Raw genomic sequence first — 18585 nt, forward strand, 5'->3', positions numbered from 1 at the left:
TTAGCTGGGTAGCTCAAGATTGGTGCATGTCAGCAAAAGTAGGTGGGGTTGCTAACATCACATCACCCCAAAGAAGAAGCAAAGCATAAAAAAGCTAGCTCATAAAGGAAGCCATCAGTATGTTTTTCTCTTTTCAATATTATCAATTAAAAGTACTGGTGATGAATGAAGAAGCTAGCAGAAAAAGAGACAGAGCATATAACATTATCATCACATTATATCCATAAAAAAAAAAAAAACCATTAAAACTCATCCATAATTCCCCATCTGTTTTGTTGTCTGAGATTGTCGATTATGTTTAAATTGGTTGACCACATTTATGAGCTCATGCAGAAGAACGAGTTAGCTAGACTTGAAAGCACTCTTAACCATCTGGAATTAGCTGATAATGTCGTTGTTTGAACCTCTGGTAGAAAGTTTTTATATTTTCCAGTAGTTCACATCAAAGTTTCCGTGGCCGGGCAGATGGTAACGACAAAACAAATTATTTGGTGTCCTCGTCCTGGGTATTTGGATAACTACTAAGGCCAATAATGTTGATCGACTGGAATTATGTGAGCAGGCTCTACTGTTTTCCTGGCCCAGTGGGTTCAACCAGGGGGTGTAAGTGGATCAATTACAATCTTGGGGACGTTCTCTTCTTTTCTGTGCCAAATGCTGAGCAAATTTCGTTAATTTCTTATGTGTCAGGGTGATCCAAGATCCTTCATGACCTGCTTATGGGCAGTGAACTCTTAAACATTCTTCAATAAGTCCAATCCCTTGTTCAGATGAACATACAAAACCAGTGTATAACTTACAAATGAAACGAATTTTCTTACGCATGCATCTCAAGAGTATTATCTCGATCGAGTCATGGCGTTTATGTTCTTGACCAGTTGTCAGATGCTACAAAACAAAAAAAGATCAATCACCAACCAACCCAAGAAGGCCTATTTTCCAATTACTTATTCTTCCGCCCCCACCCACAAATATTTTATTTTTCTTTTGTAACAGGTGTCATTTTGCCGCAAAGAATGCAAATAATAAATGGATATATATTGACCGCATGCACGGCGTGATCTGATCGGCATCTGACCATCAAATAATCTAAAATTGGCCACATGGGTCATGGATTCTCAGGCAAAGCATTGGCCCCAGGATCAACGTCACTTCACGCCAGTGGAGGGCATGCCTAAGGGCGGTCATGCCTAAGGGCGGTGGTTCTATTCCAACTAGTTGAAAAAAAAAATACAATTTAAAAATTTTTAGTTGAGTGGTTTTATTCCAACTAGTTGAAAAAAAAATACAATTTAAAAATTTTTAGTTGAGTAATGTATTTTTTTGGATTTTGGTTTAGTTTAATCTTATCTGGATAAGTTCGTTGAACCATTTGACCCACTTTTGAAAAAAATCTTCACTTTACCCCTCCTCCACGCTATTAATAACATAGATGACTTTATCATTAGCTATCGACCAAAAACATAATGAAGGGATGGAATCTACATGCTGGCTTCCGTAAAATTATCTCGACACATCACCTGCATGATGAATGGAATAAACAAGCTCTTAAGTTGAAGAAGATTAAGAGATCAATAGCCAAGGTGAAGCTTTACTTAGAATAATCCTGCAAGAGTTGCAGGACGTAAAAGAAGAGCAAAAAGGTAATGGAAAAAAGATTCACAATTTTCCTTTTTTTCTAACCCAACGTATTGACAAATTAAAGATTTGGTAGATATGTGTTAAAGTTAAAAAGGAAAAACGGATTCGGGCTGGTGAAAAAACTCTTGTTTGGCGAATACAGCACTTTGTAAGCATTTCATGATTACTGTTTAAAGATTGAAGCAGATTTAAACACCTAGTTCTAGTATTTTATGAATCTGCTCTAATTATGCAACACTCACAAAACGTTCTAACTGCTAAACGACCTCCACATGACATTCTAATTTCTAGATTATCCGAATATGCATCAGCCCATGTTGGCCTTAAACCTCTCCGATCAACTGATGGCAAGCTGCCGACACTATGTATATCGGCAGATACGGGCCTGTACGTACGCTCTACTATGTCAAGCAGCATTACTGCTGCAGAATCTGGCTTTTTCCTTAAAATAGAAAGAAATGACTGCACCTGTGACTATAAATTGACATCTGCGGGTAGCGGGTGAAAGTGGTTGTGAAATTGTGATGTCATTGTGCTCACAAGGCATTGATCAGAACTTAGTGGAGGACCACCATCTTAGCCAAAGGGTATAGCAGATTCAGGTCCCGAAGCAGGGACATTTCGCTATCTTCTGCGAACAACCAAAATAAATGATAAAACAATAGAAGCTGAAAGGAACAAGCAGAAATCCATCAATATATAATTGGTAGATCCCAGGGCACTCCCAGTTGATTATTGAAGTAAATGTTTTGCTGAGAAACATATATTAAGTCATTTTTTGAGTTTCACATGCTTCTATAACAACCAAACAATGAGTGGCTTTAATGACTTCAAATTTTTAACAGTATAAAAAGCAATGATTACTTCAAGACAACTTGAACAAAGATATATTTTATGTTCAATTAGTGATTATAAACACATTAGAATATTAATATATTGTTCAAAATATTTTCTTATAAAAACTTTAAGAACTCTAGTTTTTGTCCTGGACTTAAGTGGTCTGAGATATATTAATTTTTAATGTATACAAGTTGGTAAAAACCAGACACTTACCAGACCCATTGATTTTTTTTGTTCAAAAATTATTTTAAATACAATATAAATATTTTAATATATTTATAAAGACTATTTTGACATAAAATATGGTTTGATTCAAGTTTTTTTTATTATAAAAGTACCATTAAAGTATAACCAATCATCAACTTAGTACATGTTCTGCGTCAACTTTTTCTTAAAATCATAACAATAAAGTTAGATTGCCAAAAAAAAGTACTTTGAAAATCAACATCAAAAGGTCTGATTTGGTTAGAGGAACCGAGGGAATTGTGCCCTTTGAATTGAGAGTGGATAAAGTCTCACCGTCTCATGGGTCCCCGAATTTAATGCCATCAGTAAGAGCCCTGGACACGCGTAAGTTTTTTGTGGTGCTCTGCATTAAAAGGATTGGTCATGCGTCAGATCAGGCTTTAAATGGGGGACAAGGTCTTCATCACGGAAACCAGTCACCGCGAGCTACAATTTTATATTTTTCTGAGACTGATTTTACAATAGTCGCTAAAGCGTGAGAACGATTGCTATGATATGGCATTGATAGTAACGTGAGTCTAAAACTTATTCTCGTTTTTGAAAATGCTTAAGCACTCGTTGTAGTAAGGTGGTGGTCATGCTACGGCCCAGCGAGGGCTCCCCATTTCTCTTTCAAATTTTGAATATTTAAAACGAAATAAAATAAAATGACCAGCTCATTCTTATTGGAAATATCTCCTTTTGTCCGTATCTTTTCTCTCCACATTCCTCGCGGGAGTGCTTAATGCCATTGAATCTAACAAGCATCATTTCCTTCCAAGCTTATCTAGTGGGTTCGAAGGCCCCTTGAAATAACTCGGTCCAGTAATTTATGGTATACCCAAGTGTACAGACGATCATATGCCGCTCTCATCTGCTAGCGCCGTTGAATATCTTACTAGAACTAAATTCATCCACTAGCTAGCTCTATCCATCATTTTTGGGTCAATCGAAAATGTCAAAGTTGCGTTTTCAATATGACTTGCTTCAATCCGAGGGACATACCATGTGTTCGCCTGTTGGGTTTGAGTCATGTCAAGTTTGGACATTAGCTAGTTACTAAAAGACGAGTCGGAGTTGCGATGGAGAAGACCTACTGCTGAATCCGAGCAAGTACTCTACAATTTGATGAAGCATCTCCAAATCGGATACATTGTGAAGCATGATCCCAAAAACAGAAACCGGAACTAATTGGTGGTCTAACCTACCATTCATTGATAAGACATATTTGTATACAAGTGGCAAAAGAACGACGCAGACCGGCCAAATTAAGCTTTAGCCAGACTTAGTCCCATGTCTAAGAGAAATGCACCCATCCCACCAGCTTTAGCCAGAGCTTGCCTAAGCTTAAAGGCCATTGGCGTACAAGAAAGGGATTCGGCAACGTTTCTCATTGAAAACGGGCTCAATTCATAAGTCTAAGCATCAAACTCACCTCTCATTTAAACAAACTACCAGCAACTCGGTCCCACTCTCACCACTACAACAACAAAAGGAAAACCCTCCATGACTACAGCAGCACTTAAAGGTGGGCATCCGCCAGGACTTGGGCTGGTTATTTGACGTTTGGGTTTGCCGAATAAAAGAAACTCAGCTGGCCGGGCTGATTTGACTCAGGTATCGGAGGCCCTACTTGGCCCAGTATATGCATTTAAACCCCACCTTTTTTGTTCACTCATATATATATATACACACACCAATGTCAACCATATAAAGCAGAGATGTATGGTTGAAAAAAATATATATGTAAAACTAATACTACATGATGTCAATACCTATCACATTTTGCTCCTTGTTTTTTTCTTAATTGTTCATCATGTTAAATTGGACAAGCTCAATTAGATAACCGTGTAACTACAAGAAGTTAATATATGCATATATATAATCTTTCCCACTGTTGCGTCGCAACCTACACCCTTCCAAACTCTTAGCGTATTACCAATAACTCCATTTAAAAATTCTTGAACTTTAGCAAAGCACTCCCTTAGAAACTTTTGATATTTCACCAAAAGTTTCAAAGACATTAAAAAAATTATTAAGGCTATTAAATAAAGGTGAGCATCAAACCAGACACCCAAACGGCATGAAAATGACAAGGAATCGCAGCCTACAATTAAACGGGCTAGGCTTTGGCTGTCAGAGAGGTCTTTGAGCCTGCTCAAGCCCAGCATTGTCAGGCATCGGCTGACCCAACCCAGCCCTTTTCTAGCAGCCCGTTTCTGGCAGAAAGTGCAGACCAGACCAGGCCGTTGCTCATCTTATTCAAAACATTTCATGTTAAGAGCAACCACATCCAATTTGCATATCGTTGAATGAATGTCTTATCAGACCGCAGTGGTTCAATAGGCAGACGCACCTTGCATTTCCGCGCCACTACAAACATTCACTGATGAGGTGTTGCAGAGAAAACGTAAGTTAGATCCCAATTCTTCCGCTCTACCGTGAGCTTTAGCATCATGTGATCTTCATCAAGCTCGGTGGGTCTGGATACTAAATCAGTAATCAAGATCAAGTGTCACTCACCACGCAGACTGCAATGTTCAGCGTGAGGCTTACAAATAGGGCTTGGTGTCCCAAACGAAAATCATGGCCAAATGATAGAGCTTGTAAATTGGTCACCCAAAGAAAATCAACGTATCGGCTGCATAGCACAAATTGGTTTGGATTTCATAGCCAGACGAGATGGTTCCCAAATCGAGGAAATGGGTAAAACTTAAAAAGCACAAACAAGAAATCTATGTGCGGATTTTACACAACAAAATGTCTATCACGTCAAGATTATATGCGAAATCGTATATACGGCACTGCCCACATCTGAACCATCAAGGCATAGACGTCGTCCCCTCCCATCATGCTGCCTGACAGCAGGAGCCACCGATTACAAAACTTCAAGTCCACCATCAAGGGATGACTCTTTGGGCCCAGCTAAGCTAGCCCCTCTAAAAAAACCAAAATAACAAGCTGATAATAATCCCCATTAGGGAACAACAGCATTTATTTCTGTTCATCACTTAAATTATAGCCGTTTTAGTGGAACAGTTTTATTTCCAGCAGTTGCACAGCTATATCAATTGTTTGTACCAGTCAAATACATGCCATAGTAGCGACAAGTCAAGAATAGCCATCGTACAATGGTGGCAGGACTTATCTAATGTATTTATCAAGAACACAAGAAAAGAACGTCAAGAAATCAACCATAAAAAACGAAAAATAAAATTGTGATGCAGATAATAATCCTGAAGATCCTGTCTCTCTCGGCGAATAACAAATTCATGGATTTGTTTGAAGGAAAACAAATTAAAAAAAAAAAACAAAAAACAAAAAAAAAGAGACGTGAAAACCTAACTTCCCCTATAATATCCGTTTTTAAATTTGATATAAATAAATCATCCAATCAAATCACCAAAGAGTAACTTTCTGTAGCCATTGCGTGTGTGAGAGAGAGAGAGCACAGAAACGACGAAGTCCTTCCAAAGGAAGGACGTATAAAAGCAGGTATCATGAAGAAGCTAGGAAGAAAATTTCCTTTTGGAAAGGAGCAACAAAGTGAAGAAGGATGTTGAATATTTGAAAGAAAATAGATTATCAGAAAATATAATAGAATTCGGCAATACTCACTTGCAAATACTTGCGAACTCCGACAGCAACAAATGTTGAAGAAGGGCTTCTCTAGTTCGAATGTCCCTACATAGGTCCATGAATGCAACATCTTCGTTGACCTCACTGTTTATAGACTGTGATACGTCAGCCATACGTGACATGCCATAAACTGCAGCTACCAAAAGCATCCAAAGACCAAAGTTGACAAAAATATTAACTGTAAATATTCCGTTTCCTAGTTTCTCACAATCACCTCCTCCCGATTTGTGCTGACACATTAATTACTAGATACCATCCGCCTATCAAAATCAAAAGGCACAATTCCACTATGCAAGCTGCGAACCAAGGAAATTCCCCAACTGAAGTATGTCATCTCCAAGCTTCAAATGGGCTAACCCATACTTCACAGATGGATGGCTTTGATGATCCAGAAATATATACACTTTTTGCAGGCCAGAACACTCAATCAGACCCAAAAGCTAAATAAAGCTATATTTCAACAAAAACGCACTTTCACTGGTTGGCGTTTAATGTCTATAAAGCCAAACCACCATAACCCAAGCGCTGATGAAAGTGGTGCTCTGTAGTACAAGAGCAACATCACCCAAATACAAGGATACCTCGTCCCTTAACTTGAACCACGACCATTTCTTCATGGAATTCTGAACATAATAGCCTATCATCAACTCAGAAACAGGAGATTCTGTCATGAATTGAATGAGCAAGTGAGCTCACTTGGACTGTTTAGAACTTTAGACCCATGTTTTATCTGTCACCTTCAACATGCAGCATCAGATTCTGGCAATAGAAGTGGTTTCAATGTCAGAAACAGGCTATATTACTAAACTAAATACTCATGCATGGCACAAAAAATTTACAACCTTGACTTCATGAAAGAGGAAAGCAAGTACCTAATAAACAAAGTATAGCTCTCAAGAGTTTGGCATTCACTTCGGTTGGTTTTGTCCAGTAATGACGAACTAGGTCACCAGAAATACAGAAGTGACCCAGATGAATGGCCAAGAGCCTAATTCAAAGTAGTAACTCATAAAAATAAAGCTTGGGCGAAATTTGACAATATGAAATAAATTGGCCAAGATATACATTTATCACAAATAAAAAAAAAAAAGCACAATCAAGACCACAAGATTTATCGACTGAAGAATAGGAAAGAACACCATTATCATCAAGTTACAAGGGACCATAAAATGAAAGATGGTGTTAATTGACAGCAGTAACAAATAATGAAGCAGCAAGGGAGCTTGAATAGGCCGATTTTTTAGCACCATGTGGTTTGTTTTGTAGTCACCTTAAAAATTACAGTATGTACGCTGATATCCACAAAATGTAATTTGATCCCTGAAAGAGTCATGTTCTTTTACAGCCATCACGGTTGACTGCTCATGGGTGTTCATCTAATTTGTTATTCCTGGGAAAGAGTACAACTTCCATATTAGATATATAAAATGGGAATATATCCTTCTTTAAATGAGTTCAACAAAATAAATTAACAAGACACCTGGACGAGCTTACCATCCGTTTTGATGAGAACCAGGGACTTGATGGACCACTCGTACCATTATATGTGCTCTCGTTTGGCCCTAGTGGCTTTCCGGTGATGATATTTCTCCTGGAGGTACTTGAATGCACAAATGATGTTGAAGGCAAGTGTAGCTTATCAACCAGAGCTCCAACTCTCTGCAAATGATAAAAAATTGATCAACAATAATTGGCTTCAGACATGGCGCTGCCAGCAGCAAATAAGAAACATTCCATTCCCTACACCTACATCTCATAAAAAGAAATAGACCACAATTTTAGAATCATACATGCATATGAACAAGCAGAGAAGAATAGCAAGAATTTCAGCTTCAATTAGAGACAAGAACTCACAGTTTTCTCATGGGCATGAACATCACCAAAAGTCTTGTCTATTGCTGGCCTGAATTGCATTCTGACATCTGGATGAGCAACATTACCATCCATGGCTCCAATTCCTGGATAAGAAACATCATTTAAACCTGAAAAATCAACAAAAAGATGTCATTGCAGTAAACAATTCCAATAAGTCAAGTTCAGTGTAAGAATCTTGATGAAAAAAAAGGCCAGTGAAGCTCGGTTAGAAAATATCAAGCAAAATATGACTTCACCAACCTCGATGTTTACCAGGATTCATTGCTATGGCATTGCTGCTAGTCCCTCCAGAAATAGGCTGCAAGTCCGACCATATATTCCATGATGAGTTTGGTACGATGAGTAAAAAATGAGTCATATCAATGCATAAAATAGAGTTCAAATTTTGCACAAACTAAGGAAACATGTAAAATACAAAAACTAACAGAAGAACGCTGATGAGATTTTGTCCGTTGTGCTTGTTGATATTTTAAGATGGTCCAATCAAATATGTAGTCAAACTCATAGCCTGTTAAAATTAAACGAGAAAGCAAAGTTAGAGAAGCATCTCACATTTGTAAAGACTCATACTGAATTATGCAAAAGAAATACATATTAGCAACATAAAGAAAACTCCAAGAGCTCAGTGATTATCTCTGAAAAGAAACTCCATGAAAATAAACACAGACTACACGGTAACAAACACAAAGTAACTTCAGTGGATTCATTAAGAAAAAATCTGTCTTAGGCATAGAAGAAGAAGTGCACTACTTAGCCAGTGGCAATTCACTAAACCCCACTAAGCACCTCAACGTAAACTTTTCAGAGATATAAGTTTAAGATAAAATGTTCTAAGCACCACCATTCATATGAAGTAAAAGTAATAATTTAGCATGAATTCAACCTTCACGAGTGAACAATTCCCGGAACAAGCGCTTCAAGAAACCATAATCAGGTCGCTGATCGAATGTCAGTGAGTGACAGTAATGTAAGTACGAAGCGAACTCAACTGGATAAGACTTGCATAGAACCTATCAGGACAATTTAGAAAACTTAGTAAAGAAACATGAGCAGTACATAAACAGCAAGAAAAAGTAAAAAGGATGTAACAAAACATACTTCAATAGGAGTTGAAACCTTCTTCTCACATATCTTATCATATTTCTGTTTCTTCGTAGCAGCCTTCAGACCCTGCCAAGGAAGACTGCAAAAAGAAATAACAACATTAGCAACCTACTGATGCATGCCATGCAAACAACTCTAACTAGCAGTAGATAGACTAGAAAACGAGTCCCACCACCACAAACTACTCTTAAATTAAAGATGAAACCACTGAAAAAGTAAAAACAGCCAGACAAAATATCCTGCTTTGCTAGAAAAAATGAACTAATGTGGAACTTAGATGTTGGTGCAAATCTATCATACTTGGTTAAGAAAAGGGATATAGGGAGATGGATTTCAATTGGAGTTGGAACAACCAAAAAATGCAAACCTTCTAACAAACATAATCCATTTAAAACCTGTTCACCATCATGTATACAAAACCCTATAGAAGTACCCTAAAGGATTCTTGCAAGAACAGAATCCCAATGGACTATCTGATTAAAATGCAATAGCAAACACATTGAATTCGTAAATTAGAATCGTAACAATGTAATTGTTTGTGACAGAATCTAAAGCAACATGTGCCCATCAAACGAGACACAGACACACACACACATACGAATATATGATCAAGCATGCATAAGTAAATAACTAACCATGCCGCAAGGTACACATGCATGATTAGAAAATGGAAGTATCTTTACTTAAAAAAAAAATGAAAACTGGGTTAGTTAAACCTACCTACACTGCTGCAACATTCACGTTGATCCAACATGATAACACCTCATTCCCTGAACATATTTACTTACAACTGGATACAAATCTGATAATTTCACATGCTGTGATACAATTCCAGGCTTGATTCACGTGTCACAAACATGATATAGAAGGAAACTTTCTAATAGCAACAATAATGAATCGATAGAACCAAACCCCACTTAAATACATCAAAAAGTGAAAACTTTCATAGAACTTGAAGTTTAAAGTAAGCAGCAGCAGCACATTGTGCACTTAAATCGCTGAAAAATCACTCACTACAAAGAAACTTAAGGGCACAAAAAATTATTGACATCAGAAGGAAGCTTTACCTTCCTCTTAGGAAGTATAGAAGAACATATCCAAGAGACTCCAAATCATCCCGCCGACTTTGTTCTACAGAAAGGAAACATATAAATAAAAGTTTAAAATGTCAAAGGAATCAACCAGAAGAAGCAAAGGATTAGATGCTCACCAATGCCCAGATGAGTGTTGCAACTTGCATAGCGAGCCGTGCCAGTAAGGTTCTTGTTCTCCCTGTAGCAGACAAAGAATAGAAAGAACATGTTTTTTAGCACCATATTAATCCCAAGGTTTTAAAGTAAAAACTCAATGGCATATCCTTCAAAGGAAAACGAATAAGGTTGGACCTGTAAGAATTACATAGTTGAATCAGTTGCAGCTAGAAAAAAAACCTCAATAGAGCATTATGTGATCCTACTTATTCTCACAAAGTAGATAGCATATACAGAAAAAAGAAATGAAGGAAAGAAAAGAACCATCATTAGAGTGTGTCCATGGAGACTTTTGCTCACTTTCCTTTAGCTAAGGTTAGTATCAGGTTGAACGATGGTCACTGATTAGGTCATCAGAAGTTGACTAAATCTCATTCCAATCTTCAACTTTTTTTCTTAATCTGTATCGGTCGTCCAGCCATTTGTGCTCTTGAGTCTACGAAATGTTCAATTTTCAATGGATTTTAGCCACTTTACTTAATACATCATGTGGTTCTATGGCCTTGTTAAAAGTAGCATTGTAGTCTTCCCTTTTTTTTTGGTGCGCCACAGTACCATTTCATTATGCTCGAGATCTCCTCTTGTATAGAACAAAACTAATTCCACACAATACCTTATTGTCCTTAAGTTCATAGTTTATAGTTTATAGTTTATACGATAATAAAACAAGAAAAACAATGGGCTTTCAAACTTTTTCCTGCACTGTTTCATATTATATACAACATATACCTTCATGATACATGATTTTTCATTAAGGCATACATTTAAAAGTATGTAAATAAGTTCTTGGACTACTGATTTCTGCATGATCGACAGAGAGATTGTGTACCTATAGGGAATGTGGCGATTGGTTGTTGAATCACGATAACGTTTTGCAAGTCCAAAATCAATGATATACACCTGCACAAAACAAAATTATCAAATCCTCACTAACAAAAATACCCATAATCCCATTAAACAGAACAAGCTAATAAAGTATAATTACCTGATTTGCTTTCTTGCCGAGACCCATAAGGAAATTATCAGGCTTAATGTCTCTATGTAGGAATCCTTTTGAGTGCACATACTCTATTCTAGTTATCTGGAAAAAGGATAGTGGATCACTTAGGAGAAATCAACAACCATAAGAAGTACAAGCATTGTGCAAATGGATTAAGAAGAAACACAGCTTGTAGTCACTCACTCAAATAACTAGAGCAGGCAGCTTACGCGTTCCAATTCAACTCAGACGTGCAAAGAAAAAATATAAGCTAAAAATAAATTAATACAGCTTATACATGCAAAAAAAAGGACGAGCTAAAACAAATGGGTCCAGAGCACAGCTTAACTAAGTGGTTGCCATTAACAAAATTTGTAGCTCCTGACCAATGTCAAAGTTAATGATAGAAGACATCTAGATATACAATACCAGAAGTTGTTAAAAGTAAGAGTATATGGATTCCCTGTGCCTTTTCTTAGTTGGTTAGATATAGTTCTGATTGAATATATTGCAACCTAAAACATAGGTAAAAAACAAGTTTCTGTTTGGCATTTCAGATGCGTGAGAAATTACAAAACAATTCTGTATACTGTATAGTTTTGGAATTTGTATAGTTGGCAGGTTGAGGACCACTAGTAAGACAGTGCATACGAGCAAAGAGTAGATGATCACAAGTTATTTACATTATGCATTCACTAGACTAATAGTGGATCCCAAAAATTAACAGGAAAGAGGTGAATAGCTTACCATTTGATCTGCCAACATTAAGACAGTCTTCAACGAAAATTTCCTTCCACAGTAAACAAACAGGTCCTCCAGACTTGGCCCCAGCAAATCAAGGACAAGCGCATTGTCTTCACCATTCACCCCACACCACTTGATGTTTGCAATACCGCCTACAGAAAGGAAACGACAATCAGCCCCTCGATGGTCGTGATAAACGAGGATGGGAAAGGCAGTCTTCCGAGTGCTTACTTCCACCCTGGAGAAGCTTATAGAGCTTGGCTTCATAAAACAGTTGTGGGTGTTTCGTCTTGCTATTTTCCTGTAGCCCGCAAGAGATAAATACAGATCACGATCTCACAAACATAATCAATGAGTAACTATGCAACTCTATCTACCTCAAAACGACAAGTTCTGCAAATGACCTGTTGGCAGAACATATAATAATAGACGTCTAGAAAGCGCAACATTTTACAGAAATCAGTGGCTGTATTTTTTTATCCAAAGTAATAAATTGGCTCCGGTTTACAATCTCTGGAAGGCAACAAGTTGCAAAGAGTCAATCAGTTTTGGATGGCACAAGAAATTTTCAACATGGCGGATAGATAGAAAATTTAGAACGCCTAAGACCTTCAAACAACCCAACAAAAGGGATTGCATCAGTACCAAATTTGGTAGAACATGGACAACGAATCAAGCGGAACACGAACTCGGGTGGTACACACTGTCACACTCAATGCAGAAGCAAAAAAAAAAAATCCAATTCAACCTTCAATTCGCAACCACAAATCACATCCACCATAAGAAAAAAGGCCGATCAAACCCTAGAACAAGAGCCAAGACCATAAAACTCAGAGCCAAGACCAGAAAACTCACAAGCTTCACTGCGACAACCTCGTTCGTCTCAATATGGGCCGCTGAAACAAATTCAGAGAGGGAAAGAAAGACAGAGAGCAGTCAGAGGAGCAAGACGACCCAGAAATCATCTATTCACAAAACCAAAGCCAAATCCCTCACCAAGATAAATCTCCCCAAAGGATCCACTCCCGATCTTCCGACCTAGTTTGAATTTCTCCCCTACGATCCTTTCCATCGATCAGGAGCCCAATATCATCAAATCCCACGTCAAACTTAGGCCTGGCCTACTCCCTCAACGAAAGGGAGAGCGAGAAGGGGCGTGCGCAAGGAGGAGGGAAGACTCTGGAGAAGGGAGATGACGGAGATAGAGTAAAGAAGGAAAGCAAGAGGTAGAAACGGGGGAACTTCGTCCGCAGCCGCGCACAGATCTGGTCTCTCACCCGCCCCACTGTGATCCTTTTACCCGCCTTTTATAGCCCACCATTTCAAGGCATCATTGAAATTACCGCTTAAACGGCCCATCATTATTATCGGTTTCGAAAATAAAGTTGTTTTTGCAAAACAATGAGAAACCTCTTTGAAAGCAACTTTTTTTTAATAAAGAGAATTTTGCAAGGGATAAATTTTTCAAGCACACTCAATTTTCTTGATATTTATTGTTCCAATATCACTAACTTACGATGTGGTTAATGTGACAAGAAGATCGAAGTACCTTCAATAAAGACAAATTTCAGTTTTATTATCTTGCATTAACTTTATTTAACCAGAATCAATAATATTGACACATCATTTACTATGTCTTAATTTTATGTCCTTTTCCATAAAGTAAAAAGTAAGCTTTTTACTAATTGAGTAATTAGTTTGACTAAATTAATCGTACGGATCTTTTTATTAACCATGGAAAATTTTTACGTGCTTTCTTAACTATATAGAAACGTTCGATGTGATTTTGTATATTGCCAAATTCATAGCTGTAAAAAATAAAATAAAAAGTAAACTCAAAAAATTTAAATTAAAAACAAGCTGTTAATGGAAAAAGTCCTTAACAAGTCAATCTTCCCTTCATTCTGATCAACCAAATCGTCTCCTGCTTTTCCATTTTCTCAAACAACTGTATTCTTTGGCTGTTTTACCCATGGTTGAGAGCTTATTAGATTAACGATTTTAACTTCAAGTGTACCAAAGTAAAGTTTAGTTGAATTTGTTTACATCTATACAGAGGAAATAAATAGTCCATATGATAAGACAAAAGGACAAGTATTAAACAAGTCAATCGCATTGGGGTCAGAATGAGTTGGATTAATGAATTTAGGTCAAGATCCAATACCACGTTACAAGTGCAATACATCAAAGTTCCAGGCATCTCAAGGTCTATAGATACTATGGGGGCGTTTGATAACCTTGGATCATTAGATTTTGAATACATGGTTTTCTAATCCCCTCAAAAAACATTGGATTTGAGATGTTGTCTGACTACTGGATCTAAAATATTTTACAAGTTTGATCCACATAACATACTTTTTCCGTTCATTTATTTTAATTTGAGCAGGTAGACTGCATTCATGTCAACAGATTTGCTAAAAAAAAAAATATCACGGATGGTGCTGGAAAAGAAACCCTGTTGATGTGAATGTGAATTCCAAGTGGTAGCTAGGAAGTCTGTATCACTCCATGTGAGTGGCTTCCTGTTCTGGTTAAGTGAAACCATGAAAAGTTATGGAGAAAAGGAGGAGGTTCTTTAACCATGTGTAAAAGAGTGAGGTTCTTCTATGTGTCAACGACAGATTTGATAGGACCAAACGCCACCCAGAAGAAAAAAAGAGAATAACTCGTAAGAGAACGGAAAGAAATTTGTTGGGCACCTAGCTAAATGACTTGGAACGTTTTCTTTCTCAATCCGCCATGAAAGCACCAAGCCAACAACAGAAATGGCGGTCCTTTCTCAACCAGTCAATTTACTTACGATGCAAGCAAGAGCCATTAGCATGATGGTAGCATAAGACTGAATGCATGTCTAACTCCCCATATTTGATATTCCATCAAATGTCAAGAAGTTTGATGCAATTGAGAGAGAGAGAGAGAGAGAGAGTTCGATTTCAGATATAGAGTCCAGACTCCAGACCCAAATTCCAATCCATGACCATCTGGAGGGAGAGATCCCTGATTTTGCCCAGGTTCTTCCTTCCTGGGCCTTCTTCCAGCTTCTGCAGCAGCCGATAATGGGAGGAGGAGGTGGAGAAGGCATCGAGAAGATGGTCGCCGTTGGCCTCGTCTGGGGAGCCACCAACGCCCTCATGAGGAAGGGAGCCCTCCTCTGGGAGCACCGCCAATCCCAACTCCGCCGTTCCCACCACCGCGGCCTCCTTGGCACCGCCAGGGAGTGGGCGGCGCTCCTCCTCGTGTGGCAGTACACACTCCCCTTCCTCCTCAACCTTTCCGCCTCCGCCGCCTTCTTCGTTGCCCTCGGCTCATCCCCGATCTCCCTCGCCGTTCCAGTCACCAACGCCGTCACCTTCGCCTCCACCGCTCTCTTCGCTGCCCTCCTCGGCGAGCCCACCCGCCTCTCCCCCGTACTTCTGGGCACCTCCCTTGTCGCCCTCGGCGTCTGGCTCTGCATCGATTCCTCCAAGCCGCACGTCCCATCCTAAAGGCGCGCCCACTGCCTCCTTCCTATTCTCTTCTCCCTTTTCTTGCTTGTTTTCTTTGCTTGGTGGATTTTGATTCGATCTTTCGATGCTTGGGGTATTTAACTTGCCTGTTTTCTTTTCCTGCACTCACTCATTCGATGGTGACAAGGTTCTGTGATTCACCAACTCCATTACCGGAAAACCTGGATAAATTGGTTCCCTAGGAATAGGACTTCCGCACGTCTGTTTTCTCGAGGAACAATTTCTCTTGCATCCCCTTTTCCTTGTGAAATTTGAGGTATAGAGATCTACAAGATCTTGCATAAAGACCCATCCACAGACATTGAATACAGTAGAAGCACTGTTGAAAGAACAAAACATTAGCACCGTTGCTGTACCCACCCAGATTGAAACCAAGAAGGAGCACGACTGAAACAGACGCAGCTCATCCAAAGGCAGACACAGAATCTAAAGCAGGGCATCACCTATATGGGCAGAGAGGTTATCATCTGCCACGTGCACATTGGAGCCATTCAATCTATTGCAGAATGTCCACTAAGTGAGTTTCTTCCTTCCATAGGACCATAGCACTTCTTAGAACTCTCCTCCATTCCAACTTGTTGGAGAAGACGCCAACTATCTCTTGTGAGCTCCCCTTTCTCTGTAAGCAAAAGTTAAGGATTTTCATCTTTGGAAGAACAGTATAATCTAAACTTGTGAAGTTCTCAGTGGATTAAATCATTCTCTCCTTTGCTAAGGACAGCACCAATCCTTTGTTCCTTGTCTATCCACGAAGATAAAGAATTATGGTTTGCTGACATTGAAAACATGGTTTTTGCTGACATTGGGTCTCTCGAGTCTTGGCCAATCAAAGAATGCACTCTGATTGTGAACCTTGTATATATGTACTCTGATTGTGAACATTTGATATGTGTCTTCGAGTGGTTCCTTGGTTACAAATCTCATTGGCTTTATCATCAGAAAAGAAAAAGGTTTCGAGCGGGTCATTCTTATCATTCATACAAAGGTCGAAAAGCCTGTGCTTTTAAATGCTCTTTTTGTAAACCCAACTTGGATACTTTATAGATGTTAGTTTCTTCAGATCTAAAAAATGCCAAAAAATGTGTGAATTCTGTCCACCAAATATAAAGCATTAGTTGTATATTAATCTCAATCCCTGGATTACTTTAGTATAGTTGTAAAAATAACTCAAAAAGGAATTTCCAACTTATAAAGTAATAGGTGGTTAACTTTTCGAAAAGCTATTTTACGCATTTTCATTTATGAGCTAGTGGATTATAATGTTTGAATTGTTGAGATTAGTGCATAGCAATGCTCATAGTTGGCGGTCTTGATATTCTGAAAACCGCCAAAACTTGTATTACAAACTATGTGGAATATGCATAAAATGAACACAATCGATCGAAGAACCAAGTTAATGATTCTCAACACCTGGGCCAATCCATGACTTCAAAATCTGGAGTTCCTAGTTGACCCTGAACTTGACGGATTGATCATTTCACTTACCAAGTTATAAACTCTCACATTTCTTGATCAATTCCAAGTCGGCAACAGCGGGCTGGAGCTTTTCAAGTTTCGATGAGCCACACTCGGTGCTGGCATAAGCTAGTGAACTCTGTACTCGGCTTTTTCCAGGTTGAAACCGATCTGATGATCCATGGTATTAGCTCATATTGGCTGATATAGTGATATATGATCTAATATTTGACCTGTCACCATATGAAACAGAGCAACTTTGACCTTCATCTTCTTCTAGTTTTTTGACAGCTTACCTTTTTAGAAAAAAGCACCAATTTGGTTCAAGAAAATCGCAAGCAATTCTTTTGATTCTTCTCCAAACTATTATGATATAATTTAGTCTAGTTGAAACTAGGGTTTCATAATAAGTAAAGGTGTAGTTGCAGCCATCGCATTGTTTATTCGGGGGAAACTACCTTCTCCATAAAACTTTCAAGATCATACTTTCATGCGCTCAAGATTAGGGTTTGTTTAAAGTTTAGGTAGACCTACAATACATCATTCAACTCGAGTGTCGTGCTTGTTACCGTTTGAAATGCAAAAGAATAATATACCGAAACATGACAGCGACGAACTTTGGAGTATGAGTTACCTTACCACTTCAATGCCCCTTGAGGTCACCGCTATCATAAAACGTAACTTCTCTTGCCCGCAACAGTTGGAAACTTGGACTATTTCAGAAAGCTTTTCTTGAAGCTGGCAATGATTTCAAATGCTTGGCATGCTTCAACCTTGCCACAATTTGAGGGATTCATGTACTGGTCTCTTCGTAATCCTTCCCTTTGGGAAAATTTGTTTTAAACAAATGCGACGGTGGGCTTTCTATGGCGTAGCTTTTGCATAATTAGTAAACAAGGTAGAATTTGAATTTTCGGCCATGCCCTTTGTTTATAATTAAAAAAGACCACCCACTTTTGTGATGTTTCTAATACGCGCCTGAGCTTTCAACAAAACTATCAAATAGGAGAACTATCAAATAGGAGTTCATAAAGTAAAACTTAATTAACGAGGGAAACGAAAAAATTAACTATCGCTTTTTCAACATTATCCTTATAACTAGTTTACATTGTTCGCTATTTTAGTTAACAAAGTTTTTTTTGTTTCTCAGGTAAATTGAAGTGTAGCTCAGCCTCTTATTTGACATTCTATAAAAAGTGTGACCCTCATTCAGAAAATCGTAAAAGTTTAGTTCATTCAGCTGTTTGTTCGATGGCACATTTTACGTTGATGCGATTTTCTGCCGGCAATTAAGCTCCATTTTAGCCGTACCTCTCCTTCTCTCATC

The 18585-nt window shown here is 38.3% G+C and overlaps 2 protein-coding genes across 2 annotated transcripts; one reads left to right on the top strand and one right to left on the bottom strand.

Annotated features, from left to right (window-relative positions):
• Nucleotides 1-5668: 5668 nt before the first annotated feature.
• LOC116247888 (casein kinase 1-like protein 3) lies at nt 5669-13575 on the bottom strand. Its single transcript, XM_031620313.2, has 17 exons — nt 13294-13575; nt 13153-13193; nt 12529-12598; nt 12301-12449; nt 11560-11655; nt 11404-11474; nt 10535-10596; nt 10392-10455; nt 9319-9403; nt 9104-9230; nt 8646-8728; nt 8461-8518; nt 8200-8327; nt 7840-8004; nt 7616-7735; nt 7218-7333; nt 5669-7104 (listed from the first exon to the last, which is right to left on the bottom strand). Exons 1-15 carry the CDS (start codon nt 13367-13369, stop codon nt 7730-7732), a joined length of 1281 nt encoding a protein of 426 aa, XP_031476173.1. The 5' UTR covers nt 13370-13575; the 3' UTR covers nt 5669-7104; nt 7218-7333; nt 7616-7729.
• Nucleotides 13576-15041: 1466 nt separating this feature from the next.
• On the top strand, nt 15042-18545 carry LOC116249008 (uncharacterized). Its single transcript, XM_031622095.2, has 2 exons — nt 15042-15784; nt 18409-18545. Exon 1 carries the CDS (start codon nt 15354-15356, stop codon nt 15780-15782), a length of 429 nt encoding a protein of 142 aa, XP_031477955.1. The 5' UTR covers nt 15042-15353; the 3' UTR covers nt 15783-15784; nt 18409-18545.
• Nucleotides 18546-18585: the final 40 nt, after the last annotated feature.

Source organism: Nymphaea colorata, chromosome 2 (assembly GCF_008831285.2).
Source record: "Nymphaea colorata isolate Beijing-Zhang1983 chromosome 2, ASM883128v2, whole genome shotgun sequence".
NCBI lineage: Eukaryota > Viridiplantae > Streptophyta > Magnoliopsida > Nymphaeales > Nymphaeaceae > Nymphaea > Nymphaea colorata.